This window comes from Diospyros lotus, chromosome 3 (genome assembly GCF_014633365.1).
Source record: "Diospyros lotus cultivar Yz01 chromosome 3, ASM1463336v1, whole genome shotgun sequence".
Taxonomy (NCBI): Eukaryota; Viridiplantae; Streptophyta; class Magnoliopsida; order Ericales; family Ebenaceae; genus Diospyros; species Diospyros lotus.
Genome location: NC_068340.1, coordinates 20,259,348 through 20,282,953, shown reverse-complemented (window position 1 = coordinate 20,282,953; position 23,606 = coordinate 20,259,348). Strand labels below are relative to the sequence as shown.

At 39.0% G+C, this 23,606-nt stretch overlaps 1 protein-coding gene across 5 annotated transcripts in view; it reads left to right on the top strand.

The window, feature by feature from the left end:
- The window catches only part of LOC127796728 (protein SUPPRESSOR OF FRI 4-like), a 43,668-nt gene that overhangs the window by 13,771 nt on the left and 6,291 nt on the right, over positions 1-23,606 (top strand). Inside the window, exons 3-7 of one of the 5 annotated variants that reach the window (XM_052329067.1) lie at positions 921-1,029; positions 1,781-2,193; positions 3,064-3,218; positions 3,313-3,366; positions 4,280-4,510. In XM_052329067.1, coding sequence (XP_052185027.1) covers positions 921-1,029; positions 1,781-2,193; positions 3,064-3,218; positions 3,313-3,366; positions 4,280-4,351 — 803 coding nt within the window. In that variant the 3' untranslated portion in view covers positions 4,352-4,510. Of the gene's footprint in view, positions 1-920; positions 1,030-1,780; positions 2,194-3,063; positions 3,219-3,312; positions 3,367-4,279; positions 4,511-8,030; positions 8,417-21,731; positions 21,833-23,606 lie in introns of those variants that run through there. The other 4 variants (XM_052329072.1, XM_052329071.1, XM_052329068.1 and 1 more) reach the window with 4 other exon arrangements.

Here is a 23,606-nt window from a genome sequence, read left to right as displayed (position 1 = left end):
GAGACTAATTTAAACTTTAAAATACAAATTTACAATATTTAAACTATAAGACTAAAGGCCTTATCCATTGGTTATCAATCTTCAAATTTGAATTTCTCTTCCTCGTCCAACACAAACAAATATATATACTCAGTTTATATATACATATATATATACACAAACATATATGAATACAAACAGTTTATATATATATATATAAATGCATGCACAAACATTTATATATATATAAATTGTGTGCGTAAAAGTGTGAATTTAAATTTATAAATTGTCTGTGTATATATGTATATATAAACTGTGTGTGTATATATGGTGTTACATGATTGGAAATATGAAAAAAGATGAAGGGTATTGTGGTCTTAAACTGGTTGTGTTTTAAGTGATAGAATTCATTTGCAAATTCCACCAAATTTGGTGGAATATTTGCCTTTGATTGACTCCATGGAATTCAATTCCACAACTTTTTTTAATTCTTAACGCAACTTTGGAATTGGAAATGAGTTCCACAAAATTTTGTGGAATTCATTCATTCCAAACAGGGTATTAGCATCTTAGTGAAATTCCTTCAAGATCTTCTTGTTCATTTATTTATTTATGTCAACTGGTGAATAAATCTGCTGGATATTTTTGCACTTTGTGACTTAGGATTTTGCATTGTTTATGTTCCTTTTGTCCTGGATCTTTGCTGTTGATAGCAATGTTATTTCTCTTACAAATTAAGAAGCTGGTGATGGATTGGTATTTCTTGTTCTTTGCATCCTTTATTTGATTCAGTAGCAATGGTTATGAAATTTATGTACTTTGTGAAGCTTCTTCCTTAGGAAATATGGTGAGAATGAAATGTCTAGATGGTTGCACATGATATTGGTCTTATCATCTACCTTAGTTTGGAAACATATTAATGACTGCTGTTCTTTTTTCAGAAGACGATGCCCCATCAAAGATGGCCAAAGTGGAGATTCCTTCATCTGTGATGCCAGGATCGTTGGGCGTCCCTTTTCCTCAGTCAACTCTAGGCACAATGCAGCCAGTGTATGATTTCTGCTTCTTTTTTTTTCAAAGATCTTCACTTCTTGCTGGGAAACCTCTAGTGTGTCAAACACGCGCGTGATTTCTGTTTTTCTTTTTTTTTTAAATATCTTCACTTCCTGCCTGGAAACCTCTAGTGTCTCAAACACGCACGCACGCACGCACAAATATTTTGGTAAGTCAATGTAGACACTGGGGGGTATTACCTTGGTCATTTCATGTCATCCAAACATTTTCTTTGACATTTTGTCGTGATGCCTCAGATCTTGTAATAGTATTGATGCAATTTTTTTTTTTGAGGAAGCAGTCTAGGTTGATATGACTGCCTTCTTGTCTTGATCAGTGTATCATGTTCATTCATCCATAACCCTTCCAGAGAGAAACCATGGAGCTTTCTGAATAGTTTGATCATCTGCCTGTCAATTTTTGGATAAATCTTATTCTGGACGGGATAGTTTATACGTCAGACCAGAGTCTCAGCATTCTAATTCTTCTATTTTGATTGTTCTCTTTGCTGGATTATTTTAAGTTGATCTTTTTTGTACAAAGAAGAACTTAAGTTGTTTTAAGTTCTTCCATTTTGATTGTTCTCTTTGCTGGATTGTTTTAAGTTGTTATCTCTTTTTTGTACAAAGAATGAAAGGATAATTTTTCTCCTTATCCATTTCCTAGTTCTATTCTTAAATATTTAATTTAATATTTTTATGCAAGTAAAATTCAACTTACTGAGAGTTACGTGGTTGCTTGGATGCAGTTACAGTCCTGCATTGGCAGTGCCACCTGGTGGGTGGCCAGCTCCTCCTCGTCCACAACCTTGGTTTCCCCCACATCCAGCTGTTTCTGTCCCCCCTGCACATCTAGGAACATTGCAGCAGCCTCTATTTCCTGGACAGAATCTGAGGCCTCCTTTGCCATCTGCTACAACGCCATCAGGTCAACCATCTATGACCACTGCTCCACCAGGACTGCCCCCAGCTACATCGATTCCTTCATCTCAACCACTTTTTCCTGTTGTTGCCAACAACACCATACCTACTCATAGTTTGCCTTTTTCTGCGTCCATGCTTTCGACGAATATTCCATCGAGCTCTCCCATAGACCTTAAAATCTTAACTGAGGCAAGTAATTCGTCCGTGGCAAGTAACTACCACATGCCTGGAAGTCAAGGTTTGAATTCTCCTCCCACTATCTGATTCCTCTTAAATGCTTGAAGTTTGGACTTGCTATTTATTTGGGTCTAGTGACTTGATTTAAAAAAAAATTATTCCTGATATGTGTTTTTGAAAATGATCAAATTTTCTCAGTGTGCTTAGAACTAGGATCTTGAAATTGAGGAACCAAAGTTGCATTCAGTTTTTTTTTTTTTTTTGAGCTGATATTTGAAACTGCCATGTTCTTGATAAATGATTTTTATGCTTTAAGCGGACATGCATACTTGTGCCTACCCTATGGCCGATAGAAGCTTTCATTTTACCTTTCAGAAATTTATTAGATTTGAGGTGTTATGAGCTCAAATAATTTAGAGTTATTCGTGGCTTTCTTCCTTGCATAGCATATTAATTTAAGTACTCAAAAATTGGAGGATTATTAGTTTTAAGATGTTTGCTTTTATCCTTATGGATGTGCCTTTCTACTTTGATCTAGTCCATTTGAATATCTCACAGGTTACAGGTTTGCTTTTCTCCTTATCAAATGGCCCTTTATACATTCAACAAGTTGTCCATATGAATGGTTCACAGGATAGATTCTGGTTTTTTTTCTCTGATCAGTTTATATATCATCTAACTATTAAGTTTGCATCGTGGGTAAACACAATTCTACCTATGCTAATTCTGTAACTCTGCATGTAAATGCTCTCGCAGGCACGCATGCACAACTACAATTAGAAGAAACTTAAGAGTTGGTTGCTTAATTAGTTTGTTTATAGGGTCCCCAAACTAAACAATATGTTTTGTGATTGTGATAAGCTAGGCATGTTTTACTCTTTTAAATTTTGTTAATTATTTAAGTTTCTTAATGTGCATTCTTTGGCTGCAGGTGGCATGTCGCTCAATTCGCACTCTTATGCTTCTGGTCCAAATACTGGTGGTCCTGCAATTGGACCGCCTCCTGTAATTGCAAACAAAGCTCCTGTTACCCATCTGGCCTCAAATGAGGTTTATTTAGTTTGGGATGATGAAGCAATGTCGATGGTTGGTTTTTCTCTTCCTTTTTCTTCTCTTTCTAGCTCTGCACCAGTATGCATTTTTTTTTCACCTCTTCAACCTATTAAAATGGTATGTGTAGGAGGAAAGAAGAATGTCCTTGCCGAAGTATCAGGTGCATGATGAAACTAGCCAGGTAAGTTATAAGCACTCCTGTTATTGTATTTCTTTCAAGTGGAAATGAGGTTGCTTTACGCATCTAACCAGATGGGTAGATGTTACAATCCGGTTTACGCATTGTTTCATACTTATAAAGGTACTTCTGTATTTATTTTCTTTCTTTAATCCATTCTGAAAATGAATAAACTGCACTAAAAATCTTATGAGCCTTCCGGTCAAGTCTCCTACCTTTGGATTTCAGATTTGGTTGTTTGTGCGTTATGTCAATTTATGGAGGTACTGCTATATACTTCAATGTTTTTATTCATTCTGCAAATAGTGAACTGCACTGCACTAGGAATTTATGAGGCTTGCAGTGAAGCATTCATTTAATTGTTATCCCCATTGATCAATGGCTCCTTTTATTTCTTCTGTTTCTTTTCCTATTTTCACTTTTCCCCATCTGTCGAGCAATCCTACCAATTTTTTGTGCCATCAAAGATTCAACTAGGAATTACGTTATCTTTGCTGGTAGTTTGTAAAATTACAATCTGACAAAGCTTGCTGTGATTGACGTGAGGATGCTCCGATCTAGCATTGCACTACTACTCCATTAAGAAGAGTGTATGTATTTACTCTTTGGATTGCTTACTTCATTTATGGTCATATATCCTTTGTCCATGCATCATTTTGAGGTTTGGGGGTTGAATGGAATGAGAATATATCCGACAGAAATTTGCGTGCCAGTGTTGTGATTTCGGTATTATTTTTATGATCAAACAGTGAGTGATTTCAAACTCAGCCAGGTCAGCTTCTTCCGCAAAGTTTTGTATGGGAGCAAAAGCTGTTGTAATCCTTTATATATATATATATGTATGTATGTAATGCAAAAGGTGGCTTTGGCAGTCCTTTTTTGCTGACATTTTTCTATTGTGGTTCGTATGTTCCAGATGAGCTCAATCGATGCAGCCATAGACAGAAGGATATTGGGGAGCAGGCTTGCCCGTCATATGGCGTTCTAGATTGATTTGCTGCTGTTTCTCTCTTTTTCTCTTTTTTTCTTCTTTCTAGTTCCCTGTATTTTATGGCTTGGAATATTTCTGAATGTGGTTTGAGTCAACAAATGGAATGGTGAAATTAATTTTACCTTAATTTGGAGAATTAGTCATTGGTTTGAAGAATTCCCTTTGCCCTGGAATCTTGTTCGCGCATTCTTTTTCCTTGCGCCCAAAGGTGATTTTACGATTTCTGAGCTGATTTTCCCCCTCATCTCCGAACTGGGTTTATGTGGTTAATATGCTCCATTTTACGGGTTGGGTCATGTCGTACTCTTGATGACAATATTATATATATATATATGTGTGGAAAAGCTAACATTAATAGATATGAGAATTAAATACAGACTCCCCTTAATATACTCAATATGGATACGTATTGATCGCAATTCGGAGAAGCTGTTAAGCTGTCAATTAAGTTGTAGTTTACAAATAGAAATGACAGTGATGTCATGCAAATGATTACGGTTGTGATTGAACCGAGCTAAGCCTTGCTCAGCTTGGCAAATCTGAGTTTAGGCTCGAGGTCGGGCTTGGGGTCAAATTCGAAGGAACAAAACATTTTAGCGTTAAAGACATTTTAGCTTTCATAGGGTTTTTAAGGAACAAAATAGGATCAAATTCTGTGTTGAATTAAACCTACACTGTTCAAAAAGATTGAGGAATATTTACACAAATGACGAGCAATTGATTATACATAATAAATTGAAGATTAATGAATGAAAAGTGTTACCAATGTCTAGAGTGGACAGATTGAAGAAGGAGAATAAATTCCTATCTCTCCCCTTGAGATTGCGAGGTGGCAACTAGGCAACAATGAGCGAGAATGGTAAGATAACGACGAACACTCCGAAAATGTGCAGTAGCGATGGGTTTTTAGTCTCTTTCTCTTTTCCCATAGCAAGCTACAAACAATTAATTACAATTCAAATGAAATTTCAAATGAATCTATTAGACTCTGTTTTTTCTTTGTAGTTGTTTGCAGACTGTCTATAGTTTTCAATTTTTTAAAACAATAAAACGTATTTATTTTCATATTTTGAAAATAAAGAAAAAATTTATAAAAAAAATTAAAATAACAAAAGTCATTTGACCTATTTTCATCATAAATACGTTTAAAATTTTTAAAACGATGAAAACATTACATACAAAAAGAATGGTTTTCAGCAATCTCAAAACATAAAATTGAAAATAAATTTAAAACTTAAAACTGAAAATTGGATTTAAAGTGTAACAATACTATTTATATCATATAAATTATAAATTAATTTCAAATACTCTCCTATCTATTTTATTCCAACCCTTATAATTTTAGTTATTTTTCACATATATCCCTACTTATTTTACTTTTTAAGTATTCATCATTCTATAATTTCTTTTTTTTTTTTCAAAAAAGGTAACAATAACCAAAGACAATGATTATAACATATTAATGTGCTAAAGAGAAAAATTTAGTTGAATTAGAAACAGCATATAGATGGTGGATTATAGTATATAGTTTGGTTGACTTAATGCCTTTGATTGGTCAATTGATTTTTATGAATTGTGTTCCATATATATGGTTAACAATTATTAAATATATATTTTTTGATAATACATTTATTATAATAAAACTAATTAACAATAAATAGTTAAACTTAAAAAATAAGATATAATAAATATGTATTGTCTGAAAATTAATATATAATGTGTTTTTTAACATATAATATATATAAAAAAATATTTGTATTCTGCATATTACTCAAAATATGTAAAAATGTTCATATCTTTTAAATAATTACTATATTTTCATGACACTATTATTTATATATATATATTGATGTAATATTACATTATTCATAATATTCTTATTTAAAATTAATAGTAATTATAATCAGCATTATAAATTATTATTAATTTTTGATAGAACTATTATAAACCATTATTGATTTTATATAGAATTATTATAAATTTTACAGTATCATGTCATCTTATAAATTTTATTTGTAGATAAAATACTTGAAATGTGCATTTAATACTGTATGTAACAATTAATTTTTTTAAATTTAATGTAACATTAATCGAGTAAATTAGGTATTGCTCAATTGAAATATAGAGTTATTCGAGTAAGTCTTTTTTATATTCGAGTAAAATATAATTTTACTTGATTAATATTTATTCTTAATTGGTTAATGATACAAGTACAGAGACTTGTCATTTTAATCTAGATTTATTACTTGGTTAAATATTATAATTACTCAACTAATGTACCACTTAATCGATTAACTCTTTGGTTATTCAAATAATATTATTCCATCATATATTCAAGTATAACAAGTATATAATCGATTAATCTCTTAAATATTTAGATTTTACTAGCTTAAAAAAAATTAGTCGAGTATAAAACTTATTAGTTGTTACTCAACTAAACATTTCGTCACTCGATTAAAATGATAATTACTCTATTAAACTTATATATTAATTAATTAGTTTTCAAGTCACAACATATATTTTATTATCAACACATTATATTAATGATATTCTTATAATAATTTAAAGTTTGATAATTTTATATTAAGTAATATTTTTATAAAATTATGAATAAATTTATTAATGTATTTATAAACTAGTCTATTCACGAGCTGCTCATGAACCAATAATTGAGTAGGCTCTCACGAGCCTATAATTGAGTTTGTTTGTGAACCCTAATCGAGTTGGCTCATAAACCTATAATCGAGCCAGCTCGCGAGTCGCTATTCGAGCCAACTTACGAGCTACTGAGCTAAACTTTATTAAAATCAAGTTCGGCTCATCTACAAGTTGAACTTTAAAATTAAGTTTAAACTCGACTTACTTACTTTAACGAACGAATTCAAACGAACTTTTAACTAGTCAAGCACCAAAGAGCTCCAAGCGATTCGATTCATTTGCGACCCTACAAATGATTTAGCACAACGTCATTGTGCAGAGTTTAAAAGTATAAATTATTTTTATATTCTTAAAATGTAATTTAATTTATGTTATTGTCAAAATATTTGTTTTTTTTGAAATTATAGTCAAAATTATAAAATAATAGTAGGTATTGAGTTTAATATTTTATGGGGGAATGACTTAAAGGAAAAAAATATTTATTTGTTTGGAATGAACTTTTATTTAAATTAAATTATTTTCATTCATACAATTCTGACAAGTTCTTTTGAATTTATTGACACAGCAAATTCAATTTGTCATGAAAATAAGAAAATAGAAAAATATTAACGTAATTTAGTGGACTTAATAGTGTGAATTAATGGTTTTGAATAATATTAAAATCAATTGAGAAAATGAATAGACTTTTCAAAATTTATTTAATTATTTATTCATTTAAATAGTTTTTAATTTATAAAACTTTAAAGTTTTTCATTATATTTGTTTATACCCTATAAATAAATTCCTTTCAAAATTAGAAAAATGAAAGAACACTTATTAAACTTATTTTAATATAATTTAAATGCTTTAATAAAAATTTATTTCAATAATAATAATAATAATAATAAAATGAAAGAGCAATGCTCTTGCATTGTCATAGATAGAAGTAGTAGGGTATAAATTTACCTTTTCTTAATAAAAAAGAACAAAGGTTGAGTAACATTGTGTACAAAGGCAAAAGAAGATCTACATAATACCATACCATAACGGTAACGGGAGAGGGGCCAGGGAAAACCATTAGCAAACCCTAACCTAACGGGACGGGTCAAGAGTCCAGCCAGATTGATACGTCCCGCTAGCGATTGATTTGGTGCGCCGAGGAAGAAACGAAACCGATTGATCCGCAAATAACAGCGGCGGGGGGAGAGAGAGAGAGAGAGAGGGCGGGGAGATGGGGAAGAAGAAGAAGAGAGCGACGTCTAAGGTATGGTGCTATTATTGCGATCGAGAGTTCGAGGACGAGAAGATACTGGTCCAGCACCAGAAAGCGAGGCACTTCAAGTGCCATGTCTGCCACAAGAAGCTCTCTACCGCCGGCGGCATGGTAATTCATGTCCTTCAGGTTCACAAGGAGACCGTCTCCAAGTAAGAATGCACTTCTTCCTTTCTCTTTTATTTCCACCGACCATTAGATGCTCCGTTGTACCTCCTCCACTTCCTTTGGTAATCCCTAAATTTTTTTCATGAAGCGCAATCATAGCTTGTCAATTTCTGTTTGCTTGGAACGCTGGAGTTGATGGATTTCATCCCATTGCAAATAATAAATCTGAATTATTAAGAAGGGCAATTGGACACAATTAGTGCTGAATTCGATGTCAGATAGACAATAGCTTTTCCTACATGTATGAAGCACGCATGAATTGACATAAATAATCAAAAAAGGTACTCTGTAACAACCAAAAGAGGGGATGAAAAAGACCTAAGCAACTCTTTGATGCTATGTAGAGAAATCTTATTTGATTTTGGCAACTCTGGAGAAATCGGAAGTGATTTTAGTTAGGGACAGAGAATATTGGAATTAAGGCAAGTTTTGTCCGTATTCGGTTCTTGGAAGCTTCTGAAGTTGTCGGACAGGATAAAACAATATTTGTCGAAAGGTCCTCTCGCTTGCTTTAACTAAAGCAATAAAATGTCTCTAGATCAGATTTATTCCCAGGCAGAATGTTTTTGGATAAGGGCGGTAAGTGGTATCTTTGCAGGTAGCACGAAGGTAAATTGGCCTTTGCGAGCAGTTATGTGACGCCTGGCAGGGTATTTAGAAGGGTTGGATCATTTATGGAGTCATGCTAGGTTTTTTGTTGGGAATAATGAGAAAGTGGTTTTGGGCATAACCTTTAATAAGAGAGGAAAAGATCAAGGAGGAGTTGGATGCATAGATCATATTGTAAATTGTGGTAAATGATGGAGTCTTTTATGGTTATATCTTATAATAGAATGTAGTTCAATTTTATGGATACTGCCATTTGACAAGAGTTGAATGATTGGGAGGTGGGGGATTTAAAGTTCGGCTTACTTTCTGCTATTCCTTAATGGAAAAGATTGAATTGAGATGGATGTGGTTGACATTCCACTGCTTTTGAGTTGGAATGTTTTTTATGAAGTATTGGCAGATTCTTAGCATCACATAGAATGTAATCGTACTATCACATAGAATGCTAGATTCGCTTTTCCATTTCAACAACTTTGCCCTAACTCTATGGGTAACATCCTCATTAATCCTCCCGGTCATTTTGAATGATTCATCCAAGATATATAAATTGGTCTTTTCTTGTTTTGACTTGATCTTCCAATTTTACCATAACATCATCTACGGTCATATTTTTTCTAAGCTTACCTTCCATGTATTTGGTTTTTATCTCCACTTAATGTAGAACTTTTAGATTCTAAAGTGTTCCTCCTTGTCTCGATCTTAATATTCATTCCTTCTTTTGTTTAATCCACCAACACTATGTCTGTAAATAGCATACACCATGGCACCTTTGCTTGAACTTGTTTAGTGAATTCATCCATTAGTAGGGCAAATAGGTTGGACTTAAAAGAAAATCCTTGATGTAATCCCATTGATGTAAATCCTTTTGTTTATCTGTATTGCTTTGCATTGAATGCTTGAACAAATATGGCTTCTGTTGTTGACCTACTAGGATTGAACTAAATTGGTTCTCATATACCTTGATTTTTCTTTTTAATCTTTTTCAATAACTTTTTCTCAAATTTTCATAGTGTGGCTCATTAACTTGATTCGCTATAATTTTCATAATTTTGAACATCTCCATTGTTATTGTAAATAGGCACTAAAGTGATCTTCCTCCAGTTGTCCTGACATCCTTTGTGATTTAAGGATCACGTCAAATAATTTCGTTAACCAAAAAATGTCTTTTTCTCTTTCGCATTTCCTTACTTACATAATAGGTCTATTATTTCGTCCAACTACCTTAATATTCTTCTTTTTTAATGTTTGCTTTATTTCGTTTGGACATATCCATCTATAGAACATGTAATTTTATCTTCTTCAAAGTTACTAAGATGGCCTGCCATAACGTTTGTGTACCTAAATGAGGCGTTTGGTAGGAGGATAGAAAGGAGGTAATACCACCTGACAAGGTTCTACCAATACCATTTCAAGTGGGATTAATTAATCTTGGGACTATTTTACCCCACAAGAATGGGATAAAACTATTCCACCTCTCCTAGTGGGATAATTAAATCCCACTTTGATGGGTCTTGCCATAAATGCTTAGTTATTTAGCAATAAATGCTTAGTTATGCCTTAGTCAAGATATTATACCAAACATGGGATAGTATTACTTTTATACCTCCTTTAAACTTGGGATACCAAGCATGGTATTAGATTACTGTTGGGACTCCCATTAGTCTCACCTATCAAAGGCATAAAAGGAGAGGAACAATAGGGGCAACCAAGGGGAATTGAGTCAGGGGCAAAAGAGTCAGAAGTTGGTTAGAGGGGAATATTCATTCACGTGGCTGAAATAGAATGAGAGATAGGTATAAAAGGGGAGGGAGGAGGAGAGAGAAGGGATTTGGAAAATTGTTGAAGAAATCGTTGGAGAGTGAGGCCTTCTCGAATAGGCCTGTTTTCTTTCCTTGCATTTGCTAATATCCATTGTTGTAAGCTACTGTAATTGAGGAGTTCCTACTGTGAGAGCTAAAATTCAATCAATTGTGTAAGTGTCCTACCAATCTGGTATCAGAGCAACGATTCATGGGAGTAACTGTCTCTGAGAGAGTGGGGGATCTGGAGGGAAGAATGGAGAATTATCAACAACAGATTGAAGGGAAGATGGAGGGGATTACAGATGGGATTAGAATCAATGAAAAAAGAGTTCCAGAGGGTGCAGAACATCGGAAAAAACTTGGCGATGATGATGGAACAATTTGGCTTGCTGATGGAGAGATGGGAGGACCAGGAGAAAGGGAGGAAGGGGAAACAGACGGGTGAGCACTTACCGGTGGGTTCAACCCTCACTGGGGAGGCCACATCGGAACTGGGAAATTGGCATAAGGAAGCTGGCGGTGAGTTCGATTCATATGGGAGGTCAGATGGAAGGGTCCGACGCTTGGAGATGTTAGTGTTTGAAGGTGATGACCTAGATGGTTGGGTGTTTCGGGCCGAGTGGTACTCCTCTGCGAATCAACTGTCAGATGCGAAGGAGTTAGACTCCGTTGCCCTTTGCTTTGAAGGAGCGGCTCTTGCTTGGTTCCAGTGGGAGCAACGAAGGCGATGGGCGAGGAGTTGGGAGGAGGTTAAGGCGATGATGAGGAATAGATTCAGGCCCACGCAGGAAGGCACAGTGGAAGAACAGTTCTTGGCACTCCAACAATGGGGGTATGTCAAGGACTACCGCTTCTGCTTCGAGACGCTAGCTGATTCTCTCGAGGACATGCCTAGAAGGCGATGCTGGAGGGCCATTTTATAAATGGATTGAGGTCCGGCATAAGGGCAGAGATGATGGTACTGAGACCAATTGGGCTGGAGTAGATGATGGACCTAGCCTAACGAATTGAGGAGAGGAATTTGGTGGTGCGAGGGAGCCATTCCAGTCTAAGCATAACCAGATCACAGACCCCTGCAACCCCAGTCGCCAACCACCAGTGAGTAGTGATCTCGCCTCCCTCGGTGGCGTCACCTCGATCGATGACCACCATCCTCGGCTGCTCTCACCAACCTCCTAATGTCGGTAAGTGGAACAGTCCCCTTGTTTAAACGGCTAAGTGAGAGTGAACTACAAGCTAAACGAGCCAAGGGGTTGCGTTTCTGTTGTGATGAGAAATATACGATTGGGCACAAATGCAAGAACAAGGAGCTGCAGGTGATGGTAATTCATGAGGAGGAAAGGGAAGAGGAAGTTATAGAAGGAGATGAAACAGGTGAGAATTCAGGGGAGGAAGGCGAAACGGTCAAAACATGGGAAGTAGTGGAGCTGTCTATAAACTCGGTAGTTGGTTTAGCCCCTCCACAAACCATGAAGATCAGGGGGGGAAATAGAAGGCCAGGAGGTGGTGGTTCTCATTGACAGCGGGGCTTCCCATAACTTTATCGCGTCGGAATTGGTGCAGAAATTGGGACTGGTCAAGTCACAAACGAGAGGCTATGTCGTGATCATGGGGTCGGGTATGGCTGTTCAGGGGGCTGGAGTGTGTAAAGGGGTAACCTTAACGTTGCAAAATGTGGAAGTAGTGAAGATTTCCTGCCATTGGAGTTGGGGAGCTTGGACGTAATCCTTGGAATGAAGTGGTTGGCCACACTTGGGGAAACACAAGTGGATTGGGGCTCATTAGTTATGAAGTTTAGAGCGGGGGGACTACCATCACATTCTATGGGGATCCTAGCCTCAACAAAACTTTGGTAATGTTGAAGTCAATGATGAGGGCGTTTAGAGATAACAGAGAAGGGGTGCTGTTGGAGTTGGGGAGTTTAACTACCCAAGAAAAAGATGCGGGCTTGGCAGTCCCTGGTAGCTTGCAGGAGCTGCTAGCGGAGTTTAGGCATGTGTTTGAGGAGTCGTGTGGGCTTCCCCCACACCGGAGGAGGGATCACGTGATTACGTTGCAACTAGGAGTGTCGTCGGTGAATGTACACCCCTACCGGTACCCCCACCTTCTAAAAAACGAGATTGAGAGGCTAGTTCAAGAAATGTTGGCAGCAGGACTTATCAGGCTGAGTGTGAGTCCGTTTTCCTACTCGGTGTTGCTGGTCAATAAGAAGGATGGTGGCTGGAGATTTTGTGTTGATTACAGAGTTTTAAACATGGTAATAGTTCCCGATAGATTTCCAATTCTAGTTATTGAAGAACTATTGGATGAATTGAATGGGGCTGCTATTTTTTCCAAGTTGGATTTGAAATCGGGGTATCATTAGATTCGAATAGCACCTAATGACGTTCCTAAGACTACTTTCCGCACACATGAGAGGCATTATGAATTTTTGGTTATGCCGTTTGGGTTAACAAATGCCCCTGCCACGTTCCAATCTTTGATGAACGAGGTCTTTAAGGAGCATGTGAGGAACTTCGTTTTAGTGTTTTTGTCACAGTTATGGAATGTGACAATAAGAATCCTTCTAATTTAATGTGTATTGGAAGAGATAGTTGAAGAACTGTGGGAGGAAAAGGAGAGATTGGAAGAGAACGAGAGAAAGAGAGTGTGAAAGAAGTTGAGAGAGTAAGGATTGAATTCTTTCTTGATAATCAATAATCTCTTATAGGGAAAGTCTGAGCTTATATAGCTTGTTCTAGGGTGCTTGCCACAACAAATCATAACCCCCATAACAAACTATTTTGTCCTATCCTAACCACCTTTACACTTGGACATTCCTTCTAACTAACTAACAATTGGAAAAGAGAATTACAATTAAACAATAAAGAGAAACAACGCAAGTAAATAAATCTGTAGCAAAATTAGCCTGGGCCAGCCTCGGTTCCGTGACAATACCCCTCCCTTCAGCAATTTCTTATTCTCAAGAAATGTTTAAGAGGCTGGCTGTCCTGGGGAATTGTTGTAGTAGCTGGAGAAGGTATTCCCAGGTGTCCTCCCCTGCAGATCCTCCTTGCCATCTGACCAGCACTTGAATAAGAGGGGCCCCTTGGTGGTAGATGACTCTTCTGTCCAATATAGCCTCTGGCTTCCTTCTCCTTGGGTAACATGGGTAACCTCGAGTTCACTCGTTCCTATCCAGTTGTCTTCTTGAGTAAGGAAACATGAAAGACCGGATGGATGTTGGATCCTTCGGGAAGTTGCAAACGGTAAGCCACCTTGCCTACCCTGGCAGTTATGGGAAAAGGGTCGAAGTATTTAGGGCTGAGTTTAGAGACTGGTCCTCGGGAAATGGACTTAAGATGAGGGTACCTCAGTCGTAGGTAAACATTTTCTCCCACTTCAAATTCTCGATCACTCCTCCTATTGGCCTATTGTTTCATCTGGTTTTGTGCTGATGCCAACTCCTGCTTGAGTTACAGCCAACTCCTGCTTGAGTTGCTGTAACACCCCTCTCCTTTGCTGGAAATATTCATCAATTGCTGCAGCTAAGGTACACTCTTCAGTGGCTAGTAAGATAGGAGGTTTAAACTGTAAACCCAAATATAACTTTAAAGGGGGACATCTTTATAGATGCATGGTGGTTGGAATTATACCACCACTATGCTAGAGCTAACCACCTATGTCAACTCTTGGGTTGCAGCAAACACATGCATCGAAGGTAGGTTTCGAGGCTTTGGTTCACCATTTCTGTTTGCTCATCTGATTGGGGATGATAGGCAGTTGAAAGGTTGAGTTTCGTGCCCATGTTCTTCATCAACTCCCTCCAAAAATGGTTGGTAAAGATCTTATCCCGGTTTGATATGATAGTCTTAGGAATCCCATGCATCGCTACTACTCGGTCAATGAATGCCCTAGCCACTTCTTGGGCTGTGTAGGGGTGCGCTAACCCCACAAAGTGTGCAAACTTAGTCAACTTGTCTACAACCACCATTACACAATCTTTGCCCTTGGATCTTGGCTGCCCTTTAATGAAATCCATGGACACACTTGTCCATGACTGTTCTGGGATGGGTGGGGGTTGCAGCAGCCCTGGGTATGCCACATTCTCATGTTTGCACCCCTTACATGTATCACACCCCAAAACAAAATCCTTGACTGTCACCCTAAGCCCAGGATAGTGGAATAGATACCGCACCCTCAAGTAGGTATTTTGAGCTCCTCCTTGTGGCCTATTACTATCCTGCCTTTATACCTCAGCAGACCATCCACCATTGTATATCCTTCTGCCTCCCTGTTTCCTAGAGCCAGTTTTTCCAGCAGGCTTTTAATATGGACATCTCCCTCATAGCTGTCCACCACCTCCTTACACCATTCGGGGATTACAACAATCAAAGCGGCTGCACTTGCTTCCTCTTGGCATCTAGATAAGACATCTGTTGCTAAGTTCTCCTTTCCTTTCTTGTATTGAATGGAGTAATCCAACCCTATTAGCTTGGCCATTCCTTTCTTTTAGAGTTGAGTTTGAAGCTTTTGTTGGAGCAAGAACTTCAAAGACTCATGGTCCGTCTTGATTATAAACCTTCCCGCCTCCAAATAATGGCGTCATTTTTCCATAGCCATTAGGACAACCAAGAATTCCTTCTCATAGATACTCAGTCCGAGGTGTTTAGGATTGAGGGCTTGGCTTAGAAAAGCCAATGGCTTGCCATCTTGCATCAAAATTGCCCCAATCCCAACCCCACAAGCATCTGTCTCAAGCACAAAAGGCTTGTTGAAGTCCGGCAACCCTAATATGGGTACCCTGCTCGTTGCCATCTTCAGTTCCCCGAAAGTAGAGTCTGCCTCCGGCCCCCACTGGAAGTTTCCCTTTTTTAATAAGTTTGTAAGTGGTTTGCTCATGACCCCATATCTTTAACAAACCTGCAGTAGTAACCAGTGAGCCCTAAAAATCCCCTAAGAGCTCTTATTGTAGTGGGTTTTGGCCAACTAAGCATAGCTTCCACCTTTCTTGGGTCGGTACTGATCCCCTTCTCCGAAATTAAGTGTCCCAAGTATTTCACTTGGTCTTGGCCGAATGCACACTTAGATTTTTTGATGAATAGTTGGTTTCTTCTAAGGACCTCAAAAGTGGTTCTTAGGTGGATAAGGTGTTGGTCCAAGGTGGGGCTATATACAAGGATGTCATCGAAGAACACAAGGATGAATTTTCTCAGATAGGGTTCAAATATCTGGTTCATTAGAGATTAGAAAGTGGCTGGGGCATTGGTGAGCACAAAGGGCATCACTAAGAACTCAAAATGGCCATGGTGAGTTCGGAAGGCCGTTTTGCGGATATCCTCGGGTTTCATCCTTATTTGGTGATAGCTCGAGCGCAAATCTAGCTTGGAAAAGAATTTGGCTTGGTGTAGCTTATCCATAAGGTCTTCTACAAGAGGTATGGGAAATTTATCTTTGATGGTTAGAGAGTTAAGTTAGCGATAATCTACACAAAAATGCCAAGAACCATCTTTTTTCTTTACTAACACGACGGGGAAGCAAAGGGGCTTTGAGTTGGTCTAATGAAGGATTGGTTCATCATTTCTTTTACCATCCTTTCGATTTCAATTTTTTGAACGGGGGCATAACGGTATGGCCTGACATTGACTGGCTCCACATTCGGTTTTAGGTTAATGGCATAGTCTAAAGTTTGGTTAGGAGGAAGGGTCTTTTGTTCCACAAAGAGGTCCTTAAATTCTGCCAACAATTAATCAATAAAGGGTAGTGTGCATACCTGGTCACCTTTTTGCTGGTGGCTAATAGTGAGTTGTAGCTCCCCAAGTCCTTCCCCTTTAGGATTCTTCTCCACTTCCACAATGGAAAACAATTGTGTGAGCTGGCTCCATTTGCTCTTGAGGACCCTTTGCATCCTCTTACTCGTAATCATCTTGTAGGTAGCAACCTCTTGCCCACTTGTAAGTGTCATTCTTCTCAAAGGAGACTTCCATACGGTTGAAATCAAAGCTTATGGGGCTCACCCTGTTCATCCAATCCACTCTTAACACCACATCACACCCTCCTAGATGCAACAGCTTGAGGTCTGCCTCGAATTTTTCTTCCTGCATTTCCCATATGAATCCCAGGCAGGCCGAGTTGCTCAACACCTGATTTCCATTAGCAACGACCACACTTAGGGGCGGTGTTCCAGTGAGTTGGCACTTTAGCTTCCTAGCAGTGCTATCGTCAAGGAAGCTACGTGTGCTTCCACTGTCAATCAAAATTGACAAACTGCCCTCCTTCACCTTCCCTTCCACCTTAATTATCTTGTTGTTGGTGATTCCTTTGAGGGCATGGAGGGTTATTTCTCCATCATCCTCCCCTCTAATTTCCCTGAGACCTTCTACTTCTTCTCCTTCTTCCACCTCCAGTCCACCATCTCTATCTCCTTCCAGCAGTAATAGTTGGCGTTTGCATTGGTGCCCAGGATAGTACCTATCACCGCACTTGTAACATGCGCTCGGTTGCCTCTTAGGCTTCTCAAATCGTCCCCCTTGATACGGACCACCAACATTTCTCCCCCCTATATTTCCTTTAATCGGGTCTCTATAAGTCCCTTTGCTGCCAACCCTTGTTGCCAATTTCCCCCGGACGTCGCTTTCTGTTGTTGTCTCTGTTTTTTCATAAGAGCTTCAACCACCAGCTCTTGCAACTTGGCACTCTCCGCTGCTTGTTCCATTGTCCAAGGTCTTATCATTTTTACCATTGGCTGCAAATCCTCATTGAGGCCGCTAAGGAAGCTAGAAACAAAGTAGGCTTTCGACAGGTGGGGGTCATTGTTACTCATCAACGACCTCAACTCCTCAAAACGTCTCAAGTAAGACCCAACGTTCCTAGCTTGCCTTAAGTTATTGAATTCCTCTATAGTGTCCGACGTGGTCCTCTCCCCGAACCTTTCACATAGCTTTTCTGAGAATTCCCTCCAAGTATAATTCTACCTAGTTCGGGTCCACCCTTGGAACCATACATCTACCATATCATCAAAGTAGGCAACAACTAAGGCCACCATTCTTTCTGCTGGCACATTATACCATTCGAACAACCACTCACACTTCCTAATCCACCACCTGGGATTAGCTCCCTCGAATACCGGAATCTCCATTCGTGGCATGGGAAATCCTGGTTGAGGTGGAGTAAACTTGTCCTCCCGTCCCCTCCTTGTTTCTGTTTCGATCTCATCGTCCTGCTCAACCTCAATCTCCGAAGCACCATTTCCCTGGTTCATCCTTTCATTATGTAAAATAGGTTCTGTTCTAGTTCTAGGAGGGAAGTTAGGGGCCATTCTTACCCGATTTTGCTAGGTGAACATTAGCATGAACCGTTGAAGCTGATTCCCCATCTCCTCTCTCATCTGGTTGATATCTTCCCTCATCTGATTCAAACCACCTTTGAGCCTACGCTCTAGTCCCCCTGATCGCCTCGTAATTCTTCTCGGATCCTTGTTCCAAACGATCCACGCGATGCTGGAACTCTCCCATGGTCGAAGTGACTTGTTGGAGTTGTGACTCCATATTCTTCATGCGAGTCCCTTTGGCCATCTCTCTCGTGTTGTACTCCACTGCTGGGATCGACGCTTTGATACCAAATGTCACAGTTATGGAATGTGACAATAAGAATCCTTCTAATTCAATGTGTATTGGAAGAGATAGTTGAAGAACTGTGGGAGGAAAGGGAGAGATTGGAAGAGAACGAGAGAAAGAGAGTGTGAAAGAAGTTGAGAGTAAGGATTGAATTCTTTCTTGATAATCGATAATCTCTTATAGGGAAAATCTGAGCTTATATAGCTTGTTCTAGGGTGCTACCACAGCATATCATAACCTCTATAACAAACTATTTTGTCCTATCCTAGCCACCTTTACACCTGGACATTCCTTTTAACTAACTAACAGCTGGAAAAGAGAATTGCAATTAAACAATAAAGAGAAACAGCGAAAGTAAATAAATCCGCAGCAAAATTGGCCTCGGTTCCATGACAGTTTTTTGACGACATTTTTGGTTTACAGTAAGGATATGGATGAACATAGGAAATGTTTGATGTGTGTGTTGGGGCTCCTAACAGTCCACCCGCTATATGCCAATGTGAAGAAGTGTTAGTTTGGGCAACGGGAGATTGAGTATTTGGGGCACGTCATCTCTCAAGACGGGCTGGCTGTGAATAGTTCTAAGGTTAAGGTGGTGATGGAATGGCCCAGCTCCAAATCCTTGCGTGAACTTCGAGGATTCTTGGGTCTTACGGGGTATTATTGGATATTTGTAAAGGATTATGGAAAAGTGGCATGGCCATTGACAGACTGCCTCTGGAAGGGTAATCTCTTTTGGGATGAATTAGCGGAGCAGGCTTTTCAATCCCTTAAAAGGGTAATGACCAATCTACCTGTGTTGGCTTTGCTGGATTTTTCGAGGGAATTCATTGTTGAAACTGATGTATTTGGGCATGGATTAGGGGCAGTGTTGATGCAGCAGCAGCAATGACCAATTGCCTTTTTTAGCCATTCCCTGAACCCTACTGGTCGAGTTAGATTTGTGTATGAGAGGGAATTGATGGCAATAGTATTTGCAGTGAGGAAATTGCGACATTACCTACTTAGGCGTAAGTTTGTTATTAGAACAGATCAGTGAAGCCTCAAATTTCTTATGGAGCAGCTGGTGGTTAGCCCTGGAGTGTCAAAAATGGGTCATGAAGCTGATGGGGTACGATTTTGAGATTCAATATTGTCCCGGATTGGAGAATCGAGCAGTCGATGCTCTCTCACACCTCCCTTCTTCTACCACATTGATGGCTCTTTCCATTCCCCGAATAGCGTAGCTAGACCAACTAAAAGAGGAGGTGAAAGGAGATGCTACACTCCAACTGATTATTAGAGAGGTATAGGCGAATCCTTCTAGCAGACCCAACTTTGTGCTAGTGGATGGCCATTTGCAATTCAAGAGCAGGCTGTATCTTCCTAAAGGGTCGGGATTAATTCTGTTAATGTTGAAGGAAGGGCGTGATGGATTGGTCGGGGGTCATTCTGAGTTCCTCAAGACTTATAAGAGGATAGCCGCCAGTGTGTATTGGGTGGGAATGAAACAAGACATTCAACAATATGTTCAACAATGTTATGTGTGCCAGTAGAATAAATATGAGGCTCTATCACCTAGTGGATTGCTGCAGCTACTTCTAGTTCCTAGTCGAGTTTGGGAAGATGTGTCCATGGACTTTGTCGAAGGGTTACCTAAGTTAGCTGGGATGGATACTATCTTGGTGGTTGTGGATCGACTAAGTAAGTACGAACACTTTGTTGCCTTGAAACACTCTTTTACAACGGCTAGTGTTGGGGGATTTTTGTGAAGGAGATAGTGCGGTTACATGGGGTTCCAAGTTTTATAGTTTTCGATAGAGATAAATTTTTTGTTAGCCATTTTTGAGAAGAGTTATTCAGGCTACAGGAACTCAATTGAGAAGAAGCATATCCTACCACCCACAGTCCGATGGCCAAACGGAGGTCTTAAATCGCACCTTGGAGACATACCTTCGATGCTTTTCCTCCTCTAAGCCTAAGGCATGGCGCAGCTGGTTGCCATGGGCTGAATATTGGTATAACACTTCTTTCCATGTCTCCTCTAGATTGACTCCATTCCAAGTAGTTTATGGGTGTGAACCTCCCCTACTGTTGAGGTTCGAGAAGGGCACCACGCCTGTTTCGATAATTGAACAATAGTTGTTGGAGCGGGATTCTGTTTTGGAAGAGTTGCAGCCCTAACTGTTGCGGGCACAAGCAAAGATGAAGGAGACAATAGATAAAAGGAGGGATGTGGAATTCGAGGTGGGTGACCTGGTTTATGTTAAAATTCGTCCCTACAGGCATAAGACTTTGGCTACTCGAATGAATGAGAAGCTGTCACCTAAGTTCTACCGGCCTTTTGTAGTGGAGAAAATGATCGAGAAGGTGGCCTACAAGCTGTTCCTACCATTCTTGTGCGATCCATCCCGTATTCCATGTCTCCTAGCTTTGCAAAGCGGAAGGAGCAGTGCGGGAAACGATCGAATTTCCTGACCAGTTAATAGCTGAGTGAGAATTGAAGGTGCATCTAGAATTTTGTTGGGTGTAAGGTCGGGTCGGGGAAAGAATCTACGGGGCCTTGAGGTCTTGATACAATGGAAGGGGTTGCCACCCTAGAGGCCACCTGGGAACCCTATCATCAGATCCTGCATTAATTCCTGAATTTTATCTTGAGGACAAGGTGAAACTTGTGGGTAGGAGTATTGTTAGGACTCCCATTAGTCTCACCTATCAAAGGCGTAAAAGGAGAGGAACAATAGGGGCAACCAAGGGAATTGAGTTAGGGGCAAAAGAGTCAGAAGTTGGTTAGAGGGGAATATTCATTCCCGTGGCTGAAACAGAATGAGAGATAGGTATAAAAGGGGAGGGAGGAGGAGAGAGAAGGGATCTGGAAAATTGTTGAAGAAATCATTGGAGAGTGAGGCCCTCTCGAATAGGCCTGTTTTCTTTCTTTGCATTTGCTAATATCCATTGCTGTAAGCTATTGTAATTGAGGAGTTCCTAATGTGAGAGCTAAAATTCAATCAATTGTGTAAGTGTTCTACCAATTACTTAATCGCATCACTATTTTATCACATCCTTAACTTAATCCCGTCATTATTGAATTTGGAAAATGATCCATAATTGAATAAATTTGTTTCATCTTTTATGCATTTCACTTGGTTTAAAAATATCTTGTTTTAGCTACTTTGTATATCTTTTTCTCCATCTTTTGTATCAAGTTTTTTTTTTTTTTTTTTTAAATTTTCATAAGCTTTTGACTTTGCTTTACTAATGACCATTTTTGCTTCTTTTTTGTGGTTAACTAAATCAACATAAACTTGTTACAGGGTGCCTAATGCAAAACCTGGTAGAGAATCGACTGACATTGAAATATATGGAATGCAAGGCATCCCACCGGACATCTTGGCAGCCCATTATGGGGAGGAAGGTGTGGACATCTTGGCAGCCCATTGTGATGCATGTCTTATTGCATTATGTTCCCTGTTGTCTTGGTGCTTGTGGGTGCACTTTTTTCACGTTTCTTTCCTAAATGTACAAAGTATTTTGTTTTTGTTTGCAATTGGAAGCAGCATTCTTTCTATAGAAACTTAGTATTTGACAAAGTTAAAAGGACATAGAAGTGGATGTGATTTCATAATTTTCTGGTCTTTTAGTGGATCTTAATGTTTAGTCTTTGGGATTCAAGAGTGAAATTCATCAATTGAGACCAGTGGGAAGTTCCTCTAGATTGTGCCAAGTCTTCTTAACACAGCTTCTAGGCCTTTACCTGCGATGATTATCTGTCTGTCCCTGTGATGATTCTGTCTGTTCTTTTTATTCTTCAATTTCTTCTGCTTCCTTCTGGGAATAACTTGGTCAAGCTGCATCTAGTATGAGCCTTTTGCCTTTGCTGTTTCTACCTCTTCAGTTGTGCAAGAGCAAAATATGTTGTGTCTGAAACTAGAGTCTAATTCATGGAAACCTTTCTGGTCCTATCTAAAAACTGGTCCACCTTGATTCTGGCCTTTCTACAATGAATTTTGAGTTATCTGCTGCCTCTGAGTCTTGGTGTGGCCCATTCCACTTGGTTCCTTGCCCTGACAAAATCTGTTTCTGATCCTCTTGGTAAATGCGTTTTGCCCAGTGATGTTCTGCCCAGCTTGTTCTATTTTCCTAGCAGATCTGACCTGCCAATACCCAGCTGGACTAAGTTTCAATATGACTCTGTGCAAGCCACCTATTGGATCAACCACCTCCAAGAACCTAAAACTCCATGTCACGACCCTAGGGTATAATGGTCATTAAATCTTGCTGCAATTACTACTTTGTATTTTTCTGTTACAACTTGTATTTTTTCAGTTGCATTTCTGTTTTAGAATAGACAGCTGTAATACTTTCAGTTACCAATTATAACTGGAAGAACTAACTGTAAGAGTGGCTATATAAGCTATTCAAAATGATCTTTTGGGGAATATTGAGCAATAACAAAATTCAAGTCCTGTCTCTCTTTAATTCTCTCCCAAATTTCTCTTTGTTTTCTCCCTCATCTTTCTCTCTTTCGCTCTGTTCTTTCCGATCTTACTCTCTGTTCTTCTGATTTCTCTCTCCCGTTCTATTTTCTGTCCCTTGATTTCTTCCAAATTCCACTAAAAACCCTAAGTCAGGTCCAAATCCTTGACATTTGGTATCAGAGTAGTCGATTCTTGGCTATTAATTCTGGTGATTCTTGTTGAAGGCAAGCAGAGTGAATTTCGAAGAAGTTTAACTGTGGAGATGGCCGAAGAGACTCATGAGAGAATGCAGACACTGGAGAAAGGAATCAAGGAAGACTTCACTAAGTTTGGCCAAAAGCTGGATGACTTTTTGCATAAGGTTTCGAAGATGTTTCAGGTCAATCTACCAGTGGATTGTCTTCCAAGATCCACTGCAGAACCGATTTGAGCAGGAGCTGGAATCCTACCTAATACCTACAGTCTGCAAGAAGTTGATGAATCGCCTGCATTGGATCAGGCAAGTTTGATTGAAAGATCATTCATTTGTGTGGATACTGGTGTTGGAGTCCTTCCTCAGACTTCTGACGTACAAGAAGCTGAGGTACAATCTGAATTTGTTAGAAACATTGAGTCATTAGATATTCCGGCTATAAATCAAGTTGGAGATGAAAGTCGCGATGAAGAGATCTTTCATGCATCTAATGAGATGTATGCCTTTGGCATCTATTC